Consider the following 26,129-nt stretch of genomic DNA (forward strand, 5'->3'; position numbering starts at 1 on the left):
GTACATCATGCTGTGTGTTACAGAAATGTGTACCACGTACTAAATGGATGCACAGTCATTTTGTTGTGAAGTAAAAATATGGAATTGTGAATTTGCAATACTATACAGTGTGCAGAGAAGTCATTTGATAAGTTCACAGGAAATGAATTATGTGAGTGTGTCATGTTGTAAATTCCATTCTAAGTCTAACACATGTGACGCATGGTTATGGACCATATGGCATTTGTAAATAACATGCAACAATTTAACATCAGTGCATTAATTATGCCAAAATATTTCAGGCAGTGTTCATTTTTTGTGTATTGCATAGATAAACTCATTTTTACCTAGGACCTCCAATTTTATCAACACCTTGCAAAACACTGACATATTTTCAAGTCTCAGTACTTTTAGAAAAGATGTCCTAAATGAAATAGTTGGTGTGTGAATTTAACGCAATTTCGGTAATTTTTATCTTCTTTTAATTTATTTTATTTCTATTTTTACTATTTTTGTAAATATTGTATGTATTTTAGTCTTTCCAATTTCAGAGTGTCTGTAAATGGGGTAATCCTGTAGACATCTCAAATAAATAAATAAATAAAATAAATAAATATATCATAATTGATACTGCTATGGAAATTTGGGCTAAAGGTATTATCAATATGTAGACTTGCAGAAGATACCAAACGAAACACATGTTTGTTTAAACGTACAATTATTTAAAATATTTTCGAATTAAAAATTTCCATACAACCCACTAAGTATGGTATTTGTAATACATGGCTTCCATTGTTAAATATAAATGAATGTATTTCATCCATTCTGACTACATTTTGTACTCGGCAAACTCTTCTCACACAATTGATTTTTTGGAGGACAACCGTTCGTTGTTGTGAAAAAATCTATACCAGAAATGCAGTTGTGATGTGTTTATCCCACAAAGGCTTTCAATACTGGGGTCAAAGTCTGTCAAATCATGCACATTTTAAAACAAGTGAACCAGTTATACAAAGTATGTAAGAGAGTATATCTTTGTCTATGGATGTGTGGAAATATCAAAAATTTAAAGACAAACCATGTGACAGCTGAACAATTCTCAGTACCTGCAATAGCATTTTACCTCATGTTAGAGGGTCAAAATAAAACCAGAAGGTTGACTTATTCTCAGTACCTGTTAGTATTTTACCTCATGCTAGAGGGTCAAAATAGAACAAGAAGGTAGATTTATTCTCAGTACCTGCAATAGTAGGTTCTTCAATGAAAGCAATTGAAAATATTTATCAAAATATAATTTATGTTGTTCTGTTGTCTTTCTTTATCTCCTTAATTTGCATTTCTGCCTACCTATAAAGTCAGAGTTAAATATTTCATGCGTTAATTCAATGTATGTAAATTAGATTTCCAGTTCAGGAATGTCATTACCATGGCAACAGCTTTCATTCTAGAGTTGTTAGTTGACCCTCTGGTTACTATGAAATCAGCTGTAGTAGTGCAAGCAGCTCTTTAACAACTAAAAAATCACCAGGACATTGGTAAAAGTCTTATGGTATGTCTTACTGTGTCACTATGGAGAGGTGCTAATGTCTAATAGAGATTGGATTAACTTTAAAGGACAGGTCATTAAAGTTGTTTTCAGACATTTAAGACCAATTAAGTAACAGTCGTGTATATCGTCGTGTATATCTCGTAGTGTTGAGATAGAGTCCTACATCCTAGTCATCAGTGTGGCACAAAGTGACAGAAATGTATACTTCACGTTTTCTATATCCAAAGAGGAAGAAGAAAAAAACAGTCAGGTTTGCAGATCAAATAGTTCAAACCAGTGAGTTTTCTGTAAATTTTGAGTCAGTTTTATTTTTCAGATAGTAGGTCTGGGGTCTGTTGTAACCCCTTTGCTCAGTTTGTCACCATGGAAACATGTAAACAAATTTGTACATGTAGTTGAATCTTTTCATTTTTCTCTAGCTTTGCTTTTGATGAGTGAGTTCCAAGTCATTTTATGTAGAATGTATTGTGGTACCAAAATTTTGACATTTCAGCATATGATTTATATTTCATGAATTGGTTTGTGTAAATGTCAGAAAGGTTGCTGCATTATAAAAAATTGTGTATTGTGTCCGTGTATTAGTAAGAGAATACATGTGCATGGTTGAAAACTTGCCAATCATTTTATTTGATAATTTCAGTGTGTATATACTTAAAAATATGATGTCAGTGACAGTCGGATATCAGATATCTGATGACATTTACGTCTTTAATATTTAATACACATAACCATAATATACTGTTATTCAATATTTTAAAGACTTTTAATCAGATAGGTTGTAATCCATTTCTCTGTACTAAAAAGTCACTCATAAAAAGTACTGTGCTTTCTTTTTGTTAATTCCTGCAATATTGACACTAAGTCATACAAAATGATAAAAAAAAACTTTTGTTATGAGTTATACTTTATAACTATTTGGATATAATTGATAAGTATTACACGTGTACCTATGTGAAGATAATAATGATGATGATGATGATGACGACAACGACGACGATGGCGACGACGACGGCGACGACGGCGACGACGACAACAATGACGATGATGATGATGATAATGACGACATCGCTGACATTACCGATGCCGACAATGATGATGCTGATGATAACAATGATGAAGATGATGATTTTAATGATAATGATGATTTTGATGATGATGATGATGATGACGACGACGACGACGACGATGATGATGATGATGACGATGACGATGACGATGATAATGATAATGATGACAGCAACAGCAACTCTGATGATGAAAATGGGTTATTTCTCCTTAAACATTTTGACCTCATGGTCACATACATTACTTTACAAATATCATACTGAAAGACACGAGACATGATTGATAGAGATGATAAAGAATGACAAAGACAATTTGAAAAAAAAAATATTACAATAACAAAGACAGACATAAGATGTTTTATTCATTTGATTTACTTATTTTTTAGCAACATATATATAACACAATAAACAAGTGTAGTAAGGTTTTTTGGCATTTTGTATTTGTTTGTCATGTAGGACTTATACAGGGTTATACAGAGGAGAGGAAGACTCTTGAAGAACGGCTCAAGGAGAAGGAAGACAGTGAGCATGAACTGGTGGTACAGCTGGAGTTGACCTCCACTAGACTAAAGCAACTAGAACAAGTTCAAGAACAACTCAGGGAGGACCAAGAGCAATTAGAACAGCAGAAAATGGCTCTTGCAGAAACACTTGACACCCAAGAACTGGGTAAGCTATTTGTCAGAAAAATTCTCCCTTTTTGAAATACTTATCTGGATTCAGTATTGATTTGAAATACAGACTGCTGTACCAAATCATTTCTGATATTGATTTTTTTCTTCAAAGTTTCCCTCCAAACCTAATGCTTGTGAAAAGACAGTTTTAAATAATGCATTCCCTTAATATGTGTATGAGTAGGTAGTTACTATGTTATTTCTCCATAGTGCAAAGCAATCCAATATCTTCCCTCTGACAGAAACTAACAAAGCTAAATGCATGACTAGCTAATGCTTGTAGTAAGATGTCGACATATCAAAGAAATGCATCAAATATTGAAGTGTATCCCAAAAAATTACTTTCCATTCATGTTTGATTCTATTTCTGATGTCAATGATTTCTGTAAGATATTGCGGAGTCTGGGTATTAAAATTATGTCATTGGTTCCAGTTATCATGTACAGAATTCACTATTTTCTCATATGCAGATAAGACTATGAAGTATGTTTCCATAAAGGAAACAGGTTGCATAGCAATGGTTGCTATGGTGTTACCATGGTAAACATAGTTTTACCATTGTTATTTTTCTTGAGGATTATTTGTCACTGAGTATTATCATTATTCATGGTTTTGACCTCCCTTATTTCTAAATGGTTTGGTCCATGGTGCACAGAAAGTGATCTGATCATTCCAATATATACAGCCATTTCAGGATCAACTACCTGAATATCATTTTTATCATGATCGTGTTCATTTCATTACTTTTTCATGGATTCATAAAGCTCTAATCATAGGTTGGCTGTTAGGGTGTATTATTGATTTGGTAATGGATCAATTACTTTCTTCATAAACATTGCCACAATGCTATTCCCTACCATTACCTTACCCATATTCCTGCTAATAATCTTTGACTATGGCTGGTTTAGTAATGGCTCGAAAAGTAGATGAAGGTGTCTTCTGGTTAATACAAAACTACTTGCTTGTAACATAGAGGGCTCTGTTTCTTGGAACCAATGCATTGGTGCAGGGCCAGCTAAGCTATACTCATAACTTTTTATTGTGATATTAGATTGTTTTGATTTGATTTGATTTGATCTGTATTCCCCTGTGCTATCCCATGGCTGTGGTGTAGCTGATGACCTCGCCATGATAGTGCATATCGATGTGAAAGGTTAGTCCTTTCCAGTGTCCTTTTGATTTACATATAATTAGCATCATCAAATTTCTGGGTGCTTCATTTAAAAAGTGCAAGCAGAGGGTACTTTCTAAACTCAATCTCTGTGATGAGATCATACTGTATTTTTTTCATTATCTTGTAATCTTTCTATCAGGGTCTTTTACTAAATTTACTGACAGACACTTTGCATGGCTGGATGAGAAATCTGTAGGAATAGCTAATAAAATAGAAAATTAGTCAAGTTGTTAAAGTTTTGGACATATGGATATTAGAATATAAAGCCCCATCAACATGACCAAAGTATACTGGGTCTTTGAAATACGATGTTATGGCTGTCCTTCCAGGATTTGGTTTCAACAAGTAGGCAATGGGAGCAAGAATGAAGGGAGAGAAATGAGCCCCCCCCCCCCCCACACACACACACACACACACACACACACACATGCACACATATGCACACATTTCAACAAACGTGTCGGTGAATTGTAATAAGTCTTCAATTTACTGACATAATTAAATAACTAGTCAGTAAGGTAGGCCATGACGGGGCGCACTCACACATCGGTCAACCCCTCCCAGAGAGGAGGCTGATGAGGGTGGAACTGTTAACACGACATATCTTTCAGATTAGATGTACATGTACCCAAGTCCTCACTTCACTATCATTATAAACATTCAATTCCAAGTACAGGTACTAGTTAGTTATCTTACATTAAAATCAAACCTAACTCCATGTCAGCTCTGTCATATAGGCCTTTCATAGTCTTCTCTTTATTGTTGACATATTTTGTTATTAAGTCTTAAGAATGTCTCTGAAATATTTCTCAAAGACTGTTTACAGTGTACTATCAGGAACCTGTATTCACACAAGTTATGCATTGCATGTGTTGTGTGTTATTGGTGAGTGTATAATCTGGGTCTGTATTCAAACTATCCAAATCACCATATCTCAGAACTGTTTCTATTACATTAGTTCATGTATTGATATTGATGTATTTTCATCATAATGCTTAGCTAGATGTAGTGAGTACCTGCTACTTCAACTATACAAGGTCCAAGGATTTATTTTTTGTTGACTTCAATGTTGTAAGTCTGTTTTTTCCAAAAGGATAAGGTTTACTTGGATATTTTGATGATAACTATGTTTAGTCACTAGTCTAAGATATTAAAACGTCTCATAAACTTTGTTTGTTTTCATTTGAAGGGACTTGTGAGTACCTGGTATGGAAATATCATAGTGGATTTTATTATCTTGTGTGATATTCATTTCACACAAATCAGACAAAAATCATCAAAATTTTAAAGGAAAATTCAATATGAAATTATACAAGATCTTAGTTGTTAATTATATTTTTTAGTTTTCCTTTGAATTTGGTAAAGAAAAGTGACCCTGCAGAGGTTAGACAACTTTGACATTTACTAAAATTAACCATTGCCAACAAGATAACATGTTATACCCATAGTGTACACCAGTGCTTGCAATATTCGGTGTAAGGTTTTCTTTATTTCTAAGATATCTCATTCTGTGCTTACTTAAGAAGGGTGCATTTTGGAATGCAGATAAAGTCTTTACCTATGCAAATTGGAGAACAATTATGCAAATGAGATGTTAGTTATGCGAAATATATTGAATTCGCAACATACAATACCTATCCTTATCTACCATATGGTATTCGTTTTATTTGCTTGTTTGACATTACTTTTTATATTCTATATGAATTGATTTATGGATAAAAGATACTTTTAAACATTTTTTAAAATAAATTATTCCAAATTTAATGTAGAAAGTTTTACTTTTGTGTATTATGAATTTAAATGTTTTGTTATATTTTAAAAGATTTGTGAATGAAAAGACATGACATCCTTTCAAATTAAAAAAGAAGAAAAGTTACAACCACCCTTTTTATTATCATTTATTTTAAAGAAATAAAACAATCTGTCGTTACTTTTAAAACAAAGTCCTAAACATTCATCTCTTCAAATTTGACATTTGTCAAAACTAGAGTAGGAAATTTCAAAACTGTTTTTATGACCTTGTTTTGTAGTAGGACTATTAGAAGAAAACAACAGATTAACTCAGGAGAAGGAGGACATAGAGAATCAGTACAAGAAGAACAAGGAAATGTTGGAATCTCAGATGAAACTATTGGAGGCTACTTTGGATGAACAGTGTAATAAATATGATGCTATGGCGAAAGAAAGACGTAGTGAGATGGAGGAGTACGAGAAACAGTTTGAAGCTATGGATAAACAGTTGAAGTCAAATAAACAATTCTTAGAGGTGGGTAGAACATACAAGGAATGAATGGATGGATAGGTTGATTGATTGGTTGTTGGATGAAAATGTGGGTAGGTAGGTGGGTAGGTAGGTGGATGGATGGATGGAGGAATGGCGCGAGGGAAGGAGGGGGATAGATTGGTGTGTATGGGTAGATTTAATGGTTGGCGTGATGGATGTATCGATGGACAGACGGACCATGAGAGTCTATTTTTACTGTTAGACAGAAATCCCAAGTTTTATCAAAAAGCGAAAAAAATATTTTTCTAAAAAATATTGAATGTTATTGTTATGATATGGCAATAGCTAGAACAGTTAAATCTGTACAGAGCACAGCTTTCTATTTCCTAGGACCATATTATATGCATAATGCATTTCTCTTGTGATTTGGATTATGTATTACCAGTATTAAGTCTCAATATCAGTGTAATTAGATGAGAGTATCTGTAGTGAGTTTAATTGTAATAGGATCATTTCATTGACTATCTCTGTATCAAGGTACAGTGGTTGAATAAAAAAACAGCCTTGTTGCCGTAGGAGTTTACCAGCCAACAAAATTATTAGATAGGAAATGAGATCTCGATGTAAATTTCCTTGGGGCTATGTATATTGTATGTGAACTCCTTGTATTCACTTAGGGCAATGATCATTGTGTGTGAACTCTTTGCAATCACTTAGTAGAAATGCAAGTTTAGACTTTAAGTGAGTGGTGAAGAGATGTAGTACAATTTACCATAACACATCGTTTTCATATAGCCTTCAGTGATTGGCTAAGATCGTGTCACATGGTATGGACTAGTGACCCTTAGTGACCTCAATTTGCATAGAGCTAGGCACTAGTCCTGTTCTATTTTGCCATGGGCAATAGTCATGTAACTTTTTAGTAGTTTGTTTTGACTATGGAAAGAATATGTGCTATGTGTTATAAAACACTTATTGCCTGGCCATATTCAGGCACTAGTAGACAACATATTACCCTTTGTGCTGTTATGTAGCAACTATTTTCCTCAGCTTTCACTGAACCACAGGAAATGGTTGCTACATAATTACCCTCAGGGTAATAGATGTCTACTAGTGCCTTCATAGCCTGGCAGTAAGTGTATAATATAACATATAATATAATATGCCATGATATCATGTAACAGTGTAACATAATATGATATAATATAATATAATGACATAAAGTAATATGATTTTTTTATGTTATCCCCATGTATGTATTCATTTCAAACTCTACAAACTAGATTGTGTATGATATCTCAATTCCATATGTTAGTAATACATGATGAAATTCCTGAATGTTTGATTGTATTCAGCAACAAGCAAATGAAAGGGAACAAGAACGAGAAGAATTCCAGAAAGAAATCCACCGACTACAGGAAGATCTGAGGAGTAAGGGAAGTTTACGAGGTGACGAAAGACTAGTTAAAGAGGTAAAGTCAGATGTGTTTGATACATACTGTGGCCTAGAGGTAAAGTCAGATCTGTTTGATACATACTGTGTGGCCTAGAGGTTAAGTCAGATGTGTTTGATACATACTGTGGCTTAGAGGTAAAGTCAGATGTGTTTGATACATACTGTGTGGCCTAGAGGTAAAGTCAGATGTGTTTGATACATACTATGTGGCCTAGAGGTAAAGTCAGATGTGTTTGATACATACTGTGGCCTATTTGTGTATTTCCACCTTGATCAAATGCAGGAGAAAGTGAAAAAGTACACTGTGTCATCTTCAATTTGAAATTGTATCTTTCTAAGAATTGTACAAAAATGGCTCAAAATACAAGCAGAAATCGAAATAGTGAATTTCAGCTTTCAGTAAAAAACTGAGTCCTCATCAAAATGTCTTCTACAGTATGTGTACATGCATGAAGTTATTTCCATTTTGTTGAATACAACATCAGAACAATTACTACTAGACTGATTGGCATTCTGTTGTTACATTATCTAAGTCACTATCTGGGCTGAGTGTTTTCCATGCAGCGACCAGTTTCCTAGTTCCTAATGAAGTGATCAATGAATGTGTGTTCTGTACCATTTCTTTGTAATCCTACCCTACATTTTCAATGTTGAGACCAGTCTGCCATAGATAGCAATAGGGATATACCATTATGCGTGGAAAAAGAGGGCTGAATAGCATTGAAATTGAGGGGCTGTAGCATACCTTTATTCAAATGTTAACCTTGCCAAGTAATTTACATACTAAATGGTACCTGGCTATTGTGTACTATACTCTATTGTACTTTTTTTACAACAAGTCCTATCCTTTGTCTATTGTCTGTGATGGAACTGTTGATAAATAATGAAATGGGTTGAAACATGCAAAATGCTTACTATAGCAGTACTCCATAGGTCAGTGCATTTCAATGTTTGTTAAGATGCTGCGATACGCTAAGTTTAGATATCGTGTAGGGGCTATGGTTTAGAGATGGAGAGTTTGTATATGGTATTCAATTTTTGGGTTGTTTTTTGGGGGGAGAAAGCAGATTAGGATCGAATATTTATGTTGGTTTGAATGTCTACATTGAAAACAATGTGTATTGTTTGCAAACTTCTTACCAAGGTGCAAGATTTGACCCAGGAGCTGAAAGACAAGATTAACGCCTTCAATGAGATTGTAGCAGAAAAGGAACAACTAGAACGGGATCTGCAGTCTAAGATAGAATTGGAGACGCACCTCAGAAAACAAATTAGAGAGCTAGAAAGCAATGTGGAAGAGAAAACCAAATCAGAGCAAGAACTGGAAACGAAACGATCCGACTTAGAAAATGAAATCAAAAAACAGAACAGGTTACAAGAGGAGATGGGTGAAGAAAAGGAAGCTTTACAACAACAGCTGTATGATACTTTGTTACAATTGTCGGCACTACAGGCAAAGATGGATACACGGAAACATAGTATTGATGCCGATGGTGATCCCTCTAATACAGCTAAAGTCAGCAATGGGAAAGCTACTCTCTCATTGGCTCAACAACTTGAACAGGAGAAGGAAGCCATTGACAGGAAAGATAATGAGGTGAGAATGTACTTACAGTATGACCAGTGACCATGTCTGTTATAACATGCTATATTGGATGAATGTTACAGTTTGACCAATGACCATGTCTGTTATAACATGCTATATTGGATGAAAAAAATAGGGTGCATATTTCTGTAGATTTGTCATCATTCCTGACTTGCAATGGTTAACAATAGTGACGAGTCAATGTTTATACTGAACACATTGATAGTCAAGTTATAGTGGATTTATTTGTTTAAAACCTTTCTAGTACCCATGTAACAGTACAATGTACCTTGTAGACTGTCAGATTGACTAGATACAAATGTATATATGTCAGCTGTTTTGTGACATGATTTTTATGTGTGCTTATAAAGTTATCTTATCAGTGTAGATGTACAGGTCATGTCATTAAGTTTCGTCAGCTGATAGAAGTATGTTGGGTCTACTGCAGTTTTATGAAGAATTTGAAGACACCAATGATAATGTAAACCAAGTTTTATTTCAGGCTTTTAATAGTCAAGTGACTTTGGTTGTATTATGTGGTGTGCAATTACATCTATCTAATATTGGAAATGATGAAAGCATGTCTGTGCAGTGTCTGAGTTTTTGTTCATATTGTTCTGACAGATTGAAAACCTGGTTGAACAGCTTGAACAATTCCGTGAGGAGGTGATGGATAAAGAGGAAGAGATACAGAACCTCAATATGCAGTTAGAAGTAGACAACAAAGAAAAGGATGCATTGAGAGAAGAGTTAGAGAGAGATATGCAGGATACTGTGTTAGAGAACCAAAGACTAAAGGTATGTATACCATTATGTTATGTTGACAGGTGTGTGAGTTCTCAGCTATTCTACTTGTAGTTAGTGTACAGTGGGTAGTTATTTTAGCTAACATTCTTCTGATCATCATCACCATCATCAGGTCGAGCTAAGTTGGCCACTTTTGACACCCCCCAACCCCCCATGATCTTTATGTTGCATGATTGCTGGTAGGTTGTATCGATTTATACCAGAGTCTTGTTCCAAAGAGTCAACAAAGGTTGTATCAGGACGCCCTTTTGACCTTTTCCCCTTGCTGTGGTTCCCAGAGTTCTTATAGCTGTTGTAAATAATGTTAGTGTTCTTTACAATGGTCAGTGAGAATTGAAAACTATTGTGTCAGTAGTTTCAACTGACTTGTTCCTTGGATTCCCTTCTAAACTATCTTGAACCACACATTTCTAAAATTGTGTACATTTCAGGTTCACTGTCAGATCAGTACTTTAATTCATGCAATCATAAATTCAGCAACTTGTTTCATAGTTTTATGTGATGTATATGAGGAAACAGTATTTCAACTTCTTCAGTTTTGTAAATCAATTTTTGAAAAACAGGCCAAAGTAGATAGGGAACCATGTTAATAATTTATATCATGTTAGACAGGATGGAGGTGTCCCTAGCATAGTGGTATTTAATTATAACCTTTGCCCCAAGCTGTGTTGGCATCCCATCCATCATCATTCTCCCCATACTGTTACTAAGTTAGTTATTGATATGCAAATGAAGGTAGATCCTGACCTTAACAAGTACAGAAATAGCTACACAAATATTTCAATGAAATAGATTAACAGGGAATGACTTGAAATAGACATGGACTTAGTATGAAATACTTTATCGTTGGACAAGGTAGGTGTTTTATCTAAATCATGCCAAATACATTTAGTAGGCATAAATGTTCAATACTTGAGACATTTATTGTAAAATTTTCAGTGTGGTATTTTTGTATGACATATTAACTGTATACAACAGGATATTCATATTCAATAGACAAATATATTCTTAGTAAATTCATTATTTCAAGTTGACTGGAAATTTAACTGAAATTTGATGATTGCTTTAAAAAAAATGAAACGTTGTAACCTTCAGTGAAAAATTAATGTTTGAAATTAGAAAGATGATAGAATTATCGATTTCAAAATTGTGATGACTGACATTTATATATGTAATATGGAAGTGAAAGTTGAATTAATGTCAGGGCAGATCAGACTGTATGTCTGTTGAGTTCAAACATCTGGAACGTATTAGTTTCACCAATTCAGACATGGGCTTTGTCAGGACTATATACCACATGACAGTGATATCTAGAGTGTTTGCAAGTTTTCCTGACAGTGAGTATAAGTTTACAAAAATGTAGGAAATCGTAGTGTTCCAAGCAATTTTAATATTAAAAAATATTTTTTTCATGAAAATGTCAAATATCAGCCATGTCATGGAACTTTGATGTATTTTACCAACTGTTAAATTTAATACCATCCTTCACACGTACATACCACAAATATTGATCAAGTTACAGCATGGAATCTCTACTAACATGTTAGTCTGGATTTATACATCACTATACTAACTATAGTAAAGATTGTGTAATCTTACCATTGGCATTACTATGTATTAATAGCTAGGAATCCATATATATATATCTACTACAGGGTATTTCATAGAATAGCATTCATTCCAGACTAATTTGTATAAATTGGTCATTTCACTGTCTCAAGCTGAGCAGAATTACTAGCAAAACACAGGAGAATATAATCGGTTCACTGTGTTTCATATCACTGAATAGAAAAATAACCCAAGGCAGCATTTGGTATATGTAATCATTATCTTAAATTTCATTTTTCTAGAGCTGTTTTTATGAACTTTATGTTTTATGTTCATATTTCATACATGTCACATCCTGATAAGTTGGTACTTCACTATATTTATTTGGTGGAAATCAAACAATAACCAACCCCCCCCACCACCTCGCATCTTCAACATTGCTGATCGTGTATAAAACTGTTTTTATTTCATTAATTCCAAATGCAAACATAACATATTATATTATAAAGTATGGCAATCCATTCACCAGCTGTTTTTTATGTTACCATGGTGATGAGTGATTAAAGACAACACATAATGGGGTACATTGAGTTACTGGTAATCTACAAAGATCAAAATAATCAACTTCATGTTATGTTTACTGTGAACATATGTTTTATTGTTGTCCAAATATGGAGTGCAATTTACAGTTACAAGTTGACAATCTAATCAGAAAAACAAATAGTCGGGGTCAGTCTAACCAAATGATATTTTTGCATAAAAATAAAGTTGCATTATTTCTTTACTATTCAAAGTGATCTACTAAATAAAGTCCAGTTAGGGTGTCACATTCCTCTAATAATAGGTTTCTTAGGGAGTTGTTTGCATGTTGCCATGGTTACCTCCAGCCATACATAATATATTTTGTTACTTCAATGTCAGTTTTATACTTCCCTGATGTGTTTGATAATGTTGTAGAAAAATAGTGAATGTGGTATATACTAATATAGTATACAGTTTCCAAAAGCAGTCCTCTTAGGGAAATGTTCTACTTTTGCTACAAAAGTGACTGATATCTGGTTGTGTGATATGGTGTGATGTGGTGTGATGTGATGTGATGTGATGTGACTCACGCGGCGTGGCATAGTGGGTGTGGTGCAGCATGGCGTGGTGTGATTGATGTGATGCAATGCAATGTGATGTGTGGAAATTAGGTATTGTAAGTGAGGATCAGAGTAGATTCAAAGTAGATTTGTCTATTCCAGTTCCTGTAAAGAACATTTCAGTTACTTGCACATTATTTGATATTCCATTGTTAAGTTTTTGGTCACTATGAAAAGAGACATATATGTCAGTTGATACAGTCACCATAGGTTAGATCAGTGTAATGTGGTATTTAGGATACCAAGCAATACCCCACCTTCCACTGTCAAAGATCTAGAAGTAGGAGCAAACTGTTAACATAACTACTTTGTTGATTTCAGGAACGTGTGTCAGCCCTGAAAGACTTAGGCAGTGAAGAGGAAACTTTGTCACGCTTTGCTCAAAATCTTCTTGAAGAAAAGAACTTCGAAATCGACCACCTCAATGATCAGCTAGCCAAGTCTCAGGAAGAAATTGAACAACTGAGAGACACGTCACATGATGCCAAAGAAACTGAAATTGAACATCTGAAAGAAGACTTGCATAAAGCTGAGACTGAATTAAAACAACTACAACAGGCATTAGAAGGGAGAGATGGTGATACATCAGGGGAGAGTAAAGACATTGAGATTGCTCAGTTGAGTTCACAGCTTGCTAAGGTACAAGAAGACTTTGATCAGCTGCAACAAGACACAGATATTAAAGACACTGAAAGTAGTATTCAGGTGCAGGGATTGGCTCAGGAACTGGTGAGTAGAACTTTGTATCTTTTGATTTTTGTGGATTACTTAGTATTCTTGGAAAGTGGTTCACTGATTTAGGGGTGATTTACTGAATTGGTGATTTTGATGAGATGATTCGCTGATTTTGAGGTGATTTGCTGATTTGGAGGTTATTTGTGAATTTGGAGCTGATTCCCTGATTTTGTGGTGATTCCCTGATTTGGAGATGTTTATAAGTTCATAGAGTTTTTTCAACTAATATGCAGCCCTCTGATTTGCATGTGTACACTCTATATCACATTTGTGTATCTTTATTACAGGAACAACTGAAAAATGAACATGAAGCTATGTTAGAAGACAAACAAGAAGAGCTATCCAACTTAAAACTTCAACTAGAAAATGAGAAAAATAAAGACCCCTTAACTAACCCAGTAGTACAAGAAACACTAGATATGACAAGGAAACACAATGAAGAAATTCAGGTAATTTCTTAGTTTCTTACTTCTGTCCAATTCATTTTTTTTTTTAAAACCTGTATTCTATCTCGTTCTCAAGATCTTCATATTTGCTGTTCTGCAATGGCAAGTAAGATTGGAGAAATATTCAAAATATTTTCACTTCACTGTTAAATGGTATTAGAATAAATAATCAAAAAATGTAAAATCTACCAAGAATATGAAATTACATAATTTTATGAATTTGAAATAAAGTGGGTAGTATTTTTAAGCTACCTCCCTGGAATTGTCAATTTTAGCAGTGTTCTAATGTGCCATTTGTTTGTGTTTCTATACACTAGCACCATCTTGAGTCACAGTTACAGTCACTCAGACACTCTATGAGTGACAGGGAACAGGAGGTAGCTCTATTAGAGGAACGGCTTACTGAACATAGACCTAGACATGATAGCAGAGGGGATAGTGATGAAGAACAGAACATCCAGATTGACCAATTAGAAGCAGAGCTCCAGGTGAGAAAAGAAAATGTATTTAATTTGTAGTGTTTTAGTTTGATTATTATTGCAATAGAAAACATGTATGAACTTATGTGATGCCCTGGATATAGCAGATACAAATATATAGTAATGGTTTTAAGTGGATTTTTAAAAAAATTTGTTTTCAAATTTCAATGTTTTGACTTGTTTTTTCATTTGCAAACATCCAGTGCATGGATGTAGCCAAGGTATGAGTGTAAGGTGGCAAACCGTACCACAGCACACTTTATAACATGTTTACTAAATTTTATAATTATTTTTATTTTTCCTCACCCAGGACAAAGACATGCAGATAGCCAGGCTACGTGTACAAGTTGATAACCTACAGGACACTGTGTTCAAAAAACAACAAGAGCTAAACAACGCTCAGAGATCAACGTCTCACTTCAATGAAAACATCGAAACACTGAAGGTGAACCATGCCGAAGAGCTAGCTGTGTTAGAAAAGACACATGAAGAAGAAATATTAAAAATGAGAGTTGGTCTTGAACACCAGTACTTGGAAAAATTAGCTGCAGTTAAAACAATGTCTCCAACATCATCTAGGGATTTAGAACAAGTGAGTGATCTTAGTTCAGTGTTTTCAGTGCAATTTTAAAAAAGATGGGTTAAATATGAAATACTAGCATAATCTGTGATTTGAAGCTAGTGAAAATACACCAGATTTGGGAATTTTGATACTTAGGAACAACAGTTATTGTCTCTGCTGCCGTATCATCATTTTGAGACCAACTAAAGTGATTTGAAGTGCACTGTTTAGAGGCTAATGTTGGATGAGGAGTACACGAAGATATCTATATCTAATCCATATCTATTGAGAAGATAATAGTAATCCAAGACCATTGGATTCAAACATTGGGGTTTAAGGTCATGCTTAGAAATGACATAATGACTTGGCACTTCCCTTTACTATTCCAGTGAGAACACACTTGATAGACCATATTTAAGTGTTATGTTTGTCACTTTTTTGTAACATGTATCATTCTCAATTGATTTCCCTCCATTCACAATCTTCTTGTTATCGTTTTTACAGTTTTAAATATATGTTAGGAGAGAGTGTAGTCTGTTTGACCATATTCAAGATGTATAGAAAATGTGTAGTATTGCTTCAAATGTTCAAAATACATAGTAAATACTGTTTATTCAACTATGATTACTTTCAAATCCTAACTTTAGATTTCATTTTATCTGTGTCCTATTCTTAGGCTCTGTATGAAGTAAGAGCTAAGTTAACAGAACAGCATCAACAACACATCAGGGAACTGACTGACAAACTTGAGAGAGATTATGAAATTGAACTCGAATCACTGAAAATAAAACATGAACAGGAGATGAGAGAACAACGTGATGAACACAGAAAACAACAAGAAATAGAAATAACCAAGACCAGAAGAGAATTGATACAAAGTCATCGTCTAGAAATGCAAAGATTACAAGATGAACATCACAGACAGTTGGACTCTATGTCAACTAGTAGTCCCACTCCTAGTGTTAGGGGTAAGAAATGGTTCACTTGCTTAAAATCATTCTTTGTAATCCATCTATTGAATCAGTAGCAGCAGCCTGACGTGTGTTTATGTACATTTGTATATGTATGTAGGTAAAGTAAGTTGAATTAGTCTCTGTGTGTTCTTCCCTTTCCCCCTGCCAATGTATATCGAATTTCATGTAAATTTAGCATGACAATAAAGTATATAATTATTCTTATAAAGTTAGTCTAAGAGGATATGATGGAATTACTGACATGTGATATTTATAGTACTTGACTGTTTGAATGCTTTTTGAACAGATTTGTAAAGGATGGATGCATGTAAAACCATCATTTTGACATTACTGTATAATCTTGGTATATCCAGCAGCCAGCTTTACTTCTGTAGCTGTAGTTGTAGTATGTAGTCATCTTTATAAAATAGACTAATGATTTTTACTGGCATTCCCATTTGAATTGTTTTCAAATCTTAAAGGAAATCACTGTGTAAACACATATCCAGTCAGAGAAATAGGACTTTTTTGAAAAATCTTGACAAAAAATGATCGTTTTATTGAGTTTGTACAGAAATCTTTAAAGGTTTCAGTCCTGTAACATATACAGAATTCATAATTATATCTACTTACTTTACTTGTCAACAGAACTTGGTAGAAGACTGCAGATGGAGTTAGAGAATACAGAAAGACTTGATTCTGAGTTGGTAACCCATCTAAGAACACGACAAGATGGTGTAGGCCAAGAAGGTTCTCCAATATCGGCCACTGCAACTGATACAGGAGATGGGTCAGACAAAACTGAAGATCCTGCCAGTAGAGTACAGGTCAGTGTATGTATTTTATCATCGGTTGCCATCATCAGTGTTTGGCGGTTAGCTAGTAAAATCTCCCTAAGTTCCCTTGTCATTTTACTGGTTCCCCCACCCAAATTATGGTACAGTGTGTTGCAAAGTATGTCAGGTTTGCCATATTCCCATTCTTTCCTAATCTTAGCAACAACACTGGTGATGACACAAACTTAGTTTGATTAATTTCAAGGAGAGGATATTGGAAACTCTAATAATATTAAGTACATTTCACTGTGTTGAATCTTGATAACATTATATCCCTATTATTTTCTACTTTTACCAGGCATTGTTAAACAGAGTGTATAATGAAGGCCTACAAGTACTATCACTGTCTGACTTGGTATATCTTAGAAGACATAGTTCACCAAGGCCTAAGACACCAGAGGGTACTGATATTGCTACTCTACAACAAGCATGGGAAAGTGAAAAACACACATTACTTGCTGCTATCCAGGCTTTGAAGGATCTCATATCACAAACCACAGCCTCAGGAGTTTGGGTTAGTTGAAATTTTACACATTCCGATTCAGTGTACTTCTGTCAGTGTTGATTATATACTACAACTACTACTACTATTACTACTACTACTACTACTACTACTACTACTACTAGTACTAGAATCTATACAAAAAACAAAGCTTGCTAAAACAAAAGCACTGGGCCCTTGCTTGAATGAGGGCGCTGGACAAGCGTACTAAAACAAAGTACTGGGTGTTTACTTGAGTGAGGGCGCTAAATCAGTTCAGTATGTAAGACCGGGTGTTATGAAAGATCTACTGTGTACTTGTGTTCTGTTAGTTGTATGGTAGGCATAACCTGTGTTATATATTGTTATTTATAGGTTGCTGAAGGTAGGGACAATGACTGGAGAGGAGAACTGTTGAAAGCCATCAAATATGTGTTTGATAGAGAGAGAGAGACTTTACTGGCAGAGCTTCGCACACATGTTGTCGCACATGGCGAGGAAAATCTGTCTGAATTACAGCAGTTGGAGAGAAGAATAAAAGAACAGGCAAGTTATCAAGTTTTAGAAATCACGATGTTGCAAAGTTAGAGTTGCTATTTCAGTTAGGAAGAGGGTATCAGACAAGTGTGCACTTGATGTACACACTTGCACAAACATATTGCACACATGCATACAGTTATACACACATGCACATAACACATACTAGTAAATACACATGTACACACCCGCACACACACACACACATGTACACACACACACACACACACACACACACACACACACACATGTACACACACACACACACACACACATTCATTCATTCAATATAATTGACATACCGATATCAATTTTAAAACTCAATTTCTGCAGTAAATCAGATCTTATTTTAACAAGAGTAAGTGTTTTATTTAGTATAGTAAATATGATTGAACCACAGAACTTGCACAGAATTCTATACAGACACTAAAAGCACTGATGGAACTTACCATTCCATTCCATTCACTGTGATCTGATTGTATGAAATATAGAAAAAGATAGAAAATAGTGATTTTTTTAATTTCTGACTAACTCAAGACATGATTTTACCACAGGAGGCACACCAGAGGTCTGCAATGGAACAGATATTATCAGCTGACAGGTCATCTTTATTAGCAGAAGTCAGAGATCTTAGAGCTCATCTCAATGTAGCACACACAGAGAAACTAGAACAGACTGAACAACTCAGTCATCAACTCAGTAGTTTAGAAGATCAGGGAAGTCAGAGACAACGACAGATGAACAGACAAGGTAAGAATTATAAATCTGTGTCTGTAAAATAAAGACATGGTGTTTTGATCCAATGAGTGGAAATGTTTCAGTTTTCTAAAAGTCAGTAGAAATGTTTGGCCTTATTTGTTTGATGTTTTAAATAAGGAAATTGAAAAGATTGAAGCTGAAAAAAATTATAAATACCGTCGAACGATGTAAGTTTGTATTATTTGTAATCCTAAGTTATACCAAGTAATGATATGTGTAGGTATTGACAGCAGGAGAGGTATTGGAGTATGATCATAGCATTACAGTGAAATACTACATACAACAGGCTGTACCTGCAATCCCAGTTTTGTCAGTGATATGTATTACACACACCATTCTTCCATGTAAACAATGTCACTTCAAATCATTGCATGTATGGAGTACAAAATCAGAGCATGGCACTGCAAGCCAACAATCAAGTCATCTATATCAGCTCCAAGCTCAGTATATTGTTGTCATTGACTTGTGTTATTGGTCTGTCCTGATTATCTTTTTTTTCTCAAATTGTTTGATGTCTGTCAAGTTTGTGTGTGCATTGGAATCGTATTACAACTAGTCCGTTAGATGTCAGACATGTACACAAGTGCAGACAGTGTTTATTGTCAACAGACATTTACATGTACACAGGACCCTGCCTGGCATGGATATTGTCACACACAGATATATACTTACACACACACACACACACACACTTTTTTTGTATCCACACATATTTGCACGTTTTTTTTTCTCATTTTCAAATCGCATTGCCATTACATTAATATTCATACAGTATGTCTGATGCATGGTTGTTACCATTAACACTAATTTTGATTACAATTTACTTTTTTTTGTCATTTGCAAAAAAAACCCCAAACTCCTTCCAACTCTTTCTATCTCTTCACAACAGGTCATGTATCTATGGCTGGCTCTGATTCTTGACTTTGACTCCCATATCATTATCGGAATCTTTTACCTTGTCTATCATTCTACCTTTAATACTGAAGATGTCTTCAAATTTTACCCGTTTACACTTGTCATCCATTTCTATGCCTTTTGTCTTAGTCCATACATACATACATACATACATTCTGATTTCATATTTCATTGTGTTCTGATATTTTGTTGATTTTTTTTTTTTACTTTTTTCTTCCAAGCTGTCCATTTTGAGGCAGTCCGTGGACCTGGGTCACATGACTCAGTCCAAAGACTGGTTCTCCTAATGCAAAGTCTAACCAAAACTATATGTAAGTTGTACTGATGCTACAGCTTTCTCAAAATGGCCTCCCTATTAACTTTAAGCTGTGTTATATACAAAGGAGTATTGTGAAGTTGATAAACTGAGAACCATTTCCCTTTATGTTAATACATTGCATGGTTTCATCTCATTGCTTGTTTCAGTGCACATTTTGTCATATTTATGCATGAACATATTTGCTTGCATGTACTTTTAAAAAGGAATAGTTTCTGTATTTGCAATGATTTACCACACATACCTACAGTCACAAATATACACATCTATAGGTTCAAGGTTCCCTTGGCCTTTAGCCTTTCTTATACCCCCCTCTCAGAAATGGAATGTCACACTTTCCCTTGTCATCCAACAGTTCATTGGCTGTATCATTCATTGTTATAGGGGTGTGTGCTCTGGTGTTTGGTTTGTTTTGACATGATGTATAGAGAATACTGATGGTGAATTAAAGGTTGTGCTAATAAATTGTGTTTGTAAATAATCTTGAATATCAACTTATCATGTCAAGTAAAGTTTTGGTGAAAAGAAATCTTCATTGCATGTAGAATGGTAACTCATTCATAGACTGGTCTGAACTGGGTGTTTCCATGCATCATTTCATAAATAAGGGAATGAATACACCATTAAAATAACAATATCTGGTCGAGAGAAAAAAATAACAAATTTCCAAGATTTTAAATATAAAAAATAATAACATAAAAAATAATAACATGTAACTTGGAAATAAACGTAAGCTATTTTTCATGTCTAGTTATAATACATGTATTGTTTGTAAATACCTTGTTACTGGTGTGATAGTTTTGTATGATACTGTTGTAAAGTATAACTTTGTATACAATTATGAAACACTTGAATTTGAGTTAACTTTCCTTTCATGTGTCTTTAAATAATGACTTGTGTGTGTGTGTCTTGCAAAAGATGGCATCAATAAATTTTTGAACATTCACTCAAATTTTGAAGAAAAGAAATGATCAAAAGATTGACACAAACTATTGATAATGTTATGATGTATGTATTGTATGATTAGTACTCGTCTTTTGAAAATGATATGAAAATCAAAAATATGTACCGGAAATTATAGAATGTACATGTAAGACTTGAAAATTATTGTAAATGAAATAAGAGAATTTTGTTTACTGTAAACAATACCTGTTAAAATATAGTTTGTAAGATTTGCTGTATTGGGATGCTTGCACACATCAACCAACCCTTTTTCATAGTCTGAAAGAACAGACTGTTGAGGGCAGTATGATGGAACATGTCTTACAGTCTGGTGTAAACAGCGGCTTCACAACAGTTACTATTATCCAATGTCAGACTTATGAACAGAAAAAGTGAATGTTGATCTTCCTTTGCAGTTTATTTTCCTTTTTTTTCATTAAATAGAAGACATTTTATGCGTCATTGTCTAACGCTTTCTAAATGTCACTTTTCAGTGGAAATGCTTGAATACAAATATCAACAAGAGAAAACACTAGCTGAAGATATCAAAGGATCCCTTGATCTAGAGAAGGAGAAGAGTACAGAGTTATCTGATGCCTTGATGAGAGACAAAGCTTTGGTGGTTGAACTGAAAAATGAGATTTCTGATCTTCAGACTAAGTTGGAGAAAGTGACAAATGCTTTGGACAGAGAACAAGCTAGATTAGAGGCAGTCTCGTAAGTCTTGTGTGTTTTATTTGTTTGCTTTTGCCAGTTTTAAGTGTCATTTATTTGTTATTTTGTTTTATTTGTTGGGTTTTCGTCATAATTTTTGTCAAATTTTCTCATGCTTTATTGTCTTATCCTTTCATTTGAATATGTACCAAAAACTTTGTTGTTGTTGTTGTTGTTGTTGTTGTTGTTGTTGTTGTTGTTGTTGTTAGTGACTTTGTTTTCAGTGTTGTCCTGTAAGTGCTGCATTTTGCACATATCCGGATCAGCATCAGATCTTTGACAATAGATAATACATTGTTTTACATTAGCTGGAATGAAATTTTCACCCACCAGGCATGATTGATGGCATCGCAATGCAGTAGGAAAATGTGACCACTTCTGACTCCAACAGCATCATTTACCCATAGATGTACATGTATGCATTACAGTGCTGTTGTTTTATTGAGTGATTTAATATATGAATGCAGTTGATCATTCAATGAATGATATAGATGATAATGAAGACATGTATCATGGTAGATTTGTTACCAAACTTGAGTCAACCCTGTACACTTCATATTTTTGACTGTTTGGTTCAGAATTCAGGCTTTGCTTACTGAAGTATTGGATTTTTAGTTTTGATGAATGTTGTGTGTGTTTGTGTGTGTTTGGGGGGGGGGGGGGTGTAAACACTGAGTTGAGATGTGTTAGTTATGTTGATACAGTATTTAGTGTCATTTTCCAGTCCTTCCTCCAAACAGTATAAATGCATCATGTCCTCTTTTTACTTTGTTATACATTATGATTTTACCTGGTCCAGTTGGTAGTAAGGCAACATGGTGTCACTCTATCCCTCCATATATGTATATATCACTGGTATTTTGTTGTAAGCATGGATATTTGGTATTTACAAGTTGTTAAAGAGTAACAGGAGATCAAATGATAGATTTAACATTGATTGTGTTCGATATTGCTGTTATTGACAGCATTGTGAAGTGCAAATAATGATGACTCAGTCTAACCAGATTACTTAATATGAACAAGTGGTAAAGATACAGTGTATATTGTGTGAAAGATAGCTGAGATGAAAACAAGAAAAAACTCATAAACTGAGTCACAATTCATATAGACCAGAACGTACAATCAACATGTAGATATCACCTGAAATTCCATGCTTACACAAAATACCATTATCTTCAAGTTGGTGATGGGTATCTCTACATATACATGCTTTTCTTAGACATTTTCATTTTGTTCTTTTCACCCTTTCCCTCAAACAGGAGAGTAGCAGAAAGTTTCCTGTAAGTTTATGTGGGACAATCCTATCTGTATGTTGTAGTGAATGTCAGGCATGTGCTGCATGTATGTCAAACTTCTTGTAGCATGGTATGCATGTTATATAGTCCTGTATTGACAGTGCTGGTTAATGCCTGTACCACCACCCTTTCCCCTATGTTGTATTTTCCCCATATATCTACATGTAATGTCAACTTGTTGGTGTGATGTGTAGGCCTGTAAAAAATAACTGTTTACAATTTTAAAAATAAAAATAAAATAATGTAGGTGTAGCAACTATTACATGTAATTTAATTAAATTGTATGTTTTGTTAGATTTCTATAACAATCTAGTGAATGGATAGAGTATAATGTAGAATTATACTATAACTTATTAAATTTATATCAAATGTTAACTTGTTTATTTAGATAATATTGAAATATTACCACAAGTAGTAGATGGCCACTAGATATAAAATGTATGTGGATAATTTATTGGGAAATAGTGAATTCATATGAGATGTAGTTCACACAGGATTCATACAATTCTGGAAAGGATTGGAGAAATTAAATTTATTGCTGGAAAGTCATGGAAAATTAAATGTGCAATGTACCATAGGACGTTGAAAGTTTCACATTGACATGCAAACTAGAACTTGAGTTGAAATGTTAGTTTCCAGGATGTCCTCCCTATCAAAGGTCTTGTAACATGTAAGTCAGTCTGTCTCTACCTTTAAAACATGATGGTAACTATTTATGTAGGTTCTTACCCTGTAGGTCATTAAATGTTTTATTTTCCTGTAGGTCATTAACAACATGTTATTACCCTATAGGTCATTACCTATGTGTTATTACCCTGTAGGTCATTATCTATGTGTTATTACCCTGTAGGTCATTATCTATGTGTTATTACCCTGTAGGTCATTAACTATGTGTTATTACCCTGTAGGTCATTAACAGTATATTATTACCCTATAGGTCATTAACCATGTGTTATTACCATGTAGGTCATTAACTATGTGTTATTACCCTGTAGGTCTGCACTGGAGGTGGAGAAACTAATGAACCTCAAACTGAAGGAAGAACTGGAAACAGAGAAACATACTTCGGAACATTTGAAATCAACATTTGAAAATGAAAGTGAACGTAGTATGCAGGCTTCACAACGAGACCAGGATATGATTAAGGTGTGTAGAGATGTCATTGAAATAGTACATGTAGCAGTAGGTGTTGTAATGCACTCACTAATGATGTACATATCATGACAGTAGTGGCAGCAGACCTTCATGCCAGATTTTGGTGGATGTCACTAAGGTACAAGCTAGGTCCATGTAGCCTAAGAGTACCTTAGTCTAGCTGCTGGACGTCAGGCTTTCTTCCTTTGCATGTGTATATAAACAGGCATTGTTTCTTGAAAGAAAACAAATTGTAGTTGTTTTCATGAAGTTTAAAGTAATGAACAGATATATAAGTTATAGTATGAGATTTTGCATATTAACAGTGTTACAATGAGTTACTTTTTGGTAACATTCTAATTTAGTGAGTAGAAAAATATGATTTAGAAGAAATTTGACTGTTTTCAGTTTACATGTTTACATGTACCATTCACTGACTAACAAAGATAATGTTACAACTCCATCCAGGGACTGTATTACCTAATGAAAATGACTTTTAACAAATATATGTTGATTACCTGAGTATGATATTAATTGTTGGTATTTGTCTTTGTAGGATCTAAGAGAGAGTCTTGAGAAACAGAAGAGTAAGAGAACTGAGATGACTAACTTGTATGAAAGAGAGAAACTGAGTTGTGAAGCATTAGAGAGAGAGTTGAAGTCTGAAAGGAGTCAAAGTAAGACAATAGTAACAGCTGAAAGAACTAAGGCTGCAGAGATGAAGGCATCGCTGGAAGTGGAGAAAACAAGATCTGAGGAATTATCATCAGCATTGCAGGTATTTGACTATAGAGTTTAGTGTACAGGTTGATGTGATTAGAACTAACGACCTCATATGAAATGTTGGTTGTTTATTCAGTTTATGAGAGGTACGCTTTATGTAAAACAAACACACACACACACACACACACACACACACACACACACACACACACACACACACACACACAAACACACACATACACACGCAAACACACACATGCACGCACACACACGCACACACATGCATACACACACACACACACACACACACACACACACACACACACACACACACACACACACACACAGAAATAAACATACCAATACATATATGTACCCTAAGAAATACACACACAAACATATTGACAGCCATAGGGAAAAGATGGGAAAAGTTGAGGATAAAGGATAGGGAGAAAGGGATAAATAGAAGAAATTCAAAGATTAATACTACCAGAAATGTCAAATGTCAAGTTTTTGTCACTTACTGAAGTAACTCTTTGTTCTCTCAATTTGTTGAACAGCGTGAACGTAATCTGAATACCACGTTACGAGAGTCTTTGGAAAGAGAAAGGAACTCGTTGGCAGAGAACTCGCAGCGTGATCATTCCACTATGACAGAGTTGAAATCACAACTAGACACAGAAAGAAAACGTAATCTTGATCTTCACACTGGCATTGAGAAGGCTAAACATTCTATCAGCACACTAAATTCCATGCTGGAATCGGAGAGAGCTAAACATAAGGAAACTCTGGAACGGGAAAGATCAGTGGCACAGCAATTGAAATCTACTATTGATACACTACAGGTAAGTCTGGTAAAACTTTCCTAAATAACTACACCTTGTACCAAAAATTTAGTAGCAATACCTGGCAATACCTTGCAAACTGATTGAGATATAAGATGCTTAACAAAAACACTAGTATTACACACTGGGACAGAACTCTGGTAAAATTAACAGTATGGGTTCCATACTCTTTCAATAGTCTGTTCCTATAGCATATTCCTTAGTTTCCAACACCAAATATAGTTTTTTTTCTGAATTTAAACTATTGCTAGGATT

The 26,129-nt window shown here is 34.5% G+C and overlaps 1 protein-coding gene across 4 annotated transcripts in view; it reads left to right on the plus strand.

Moving 5' to 3' along the window:
- The window catches only part of LOC144433543 (uncharacterized), a 105,800-nt gene that overhangs the window by 73,433 nt on the left and 6,238 nt on the right, over positions 1-26,129 (plus strand). For 2 of the 4 annotated variants that reach the window (XM_078121854.1, XM_078121856.1), the window contains 20 exons: positions 3,049-3,261; positions 4,381-4,419; positions 6,471-6,706; positions 8,020-8,136; positions 9,265-9,717; positions 10,330-10,503; positions 13,524-13,931; positions 14,225-14,386; positions 14,701-14,871; positions 15,173-15,454; positions 16,101-16,392; positions 17,026-17,204; positions 17,512-17,727; positions 18,070-18,240; positions 18,786-18,981; positions 21,658-21,880; positions 23,137-23,157; positions 24,168-24,318; positions 24,863-25,084; positions 25,590-25,874. In XM_078121854.1, the coding sequence (XP_077977980.1) occupies positions 3,049-3,261; positions 4,381-4,419; positions 6,471-6,706; positions 8,020-8,136; positions 9,265-9,717; positions 10,330-10,503; positions 13,524-13,931; positions 14,225-14,386; positions 14,701-14,871; positions 15,173-15,454; positions 16,101-16,392; positions 17,026-17,204; positions 17,512-17,727; positions 18,070-18,240; positions 18,786-18,981; positions 21,658-21,880; positions 23,137-23,157; positions 24,168-24,318; positions 24,863-25,084; positions 25,590-25,874 (4,211 nt within the window). The remainder of the gene's footprint in view (positions 1-3,048; positions 3,262-4,380; positions 4,420-6,470; positions 6,707-8,019; positions 8,137-9,264; positions 9,718-10,329; positions 10,504-13,523; positions 13,932-14,224; positions 14,387-14,700; positions 14,872-15,172; positions 15,455-16,100; positions 16,393-17,025; positions 17,205-17,511; positions 17,728-18,069; positions 18,241-18,785; positions 18,982-21,657; positions 21,881-23,136; positions 23,158-24,167; positions 24,319-24,862; positions 25,085-25,589; positions 25,875-26,129) is intronic. The other 2 variants (XM_078121855.1, XM_078121853.1) reach the window with 2 other exon arrangements.

This window comes from Glandiceps talaboti, chromosome 4 (genome assembly GCF_964340395.1).
Source record: "Glandiceps talaboti chromosome 4, keGlaTala1.1, whole genome shotgun sequence".
NCBI lineage: Eukaryota > Metazoa > Hemichordata > Enteropneusta > Spengelidae > Glandiceps > Glandiceps talaboti.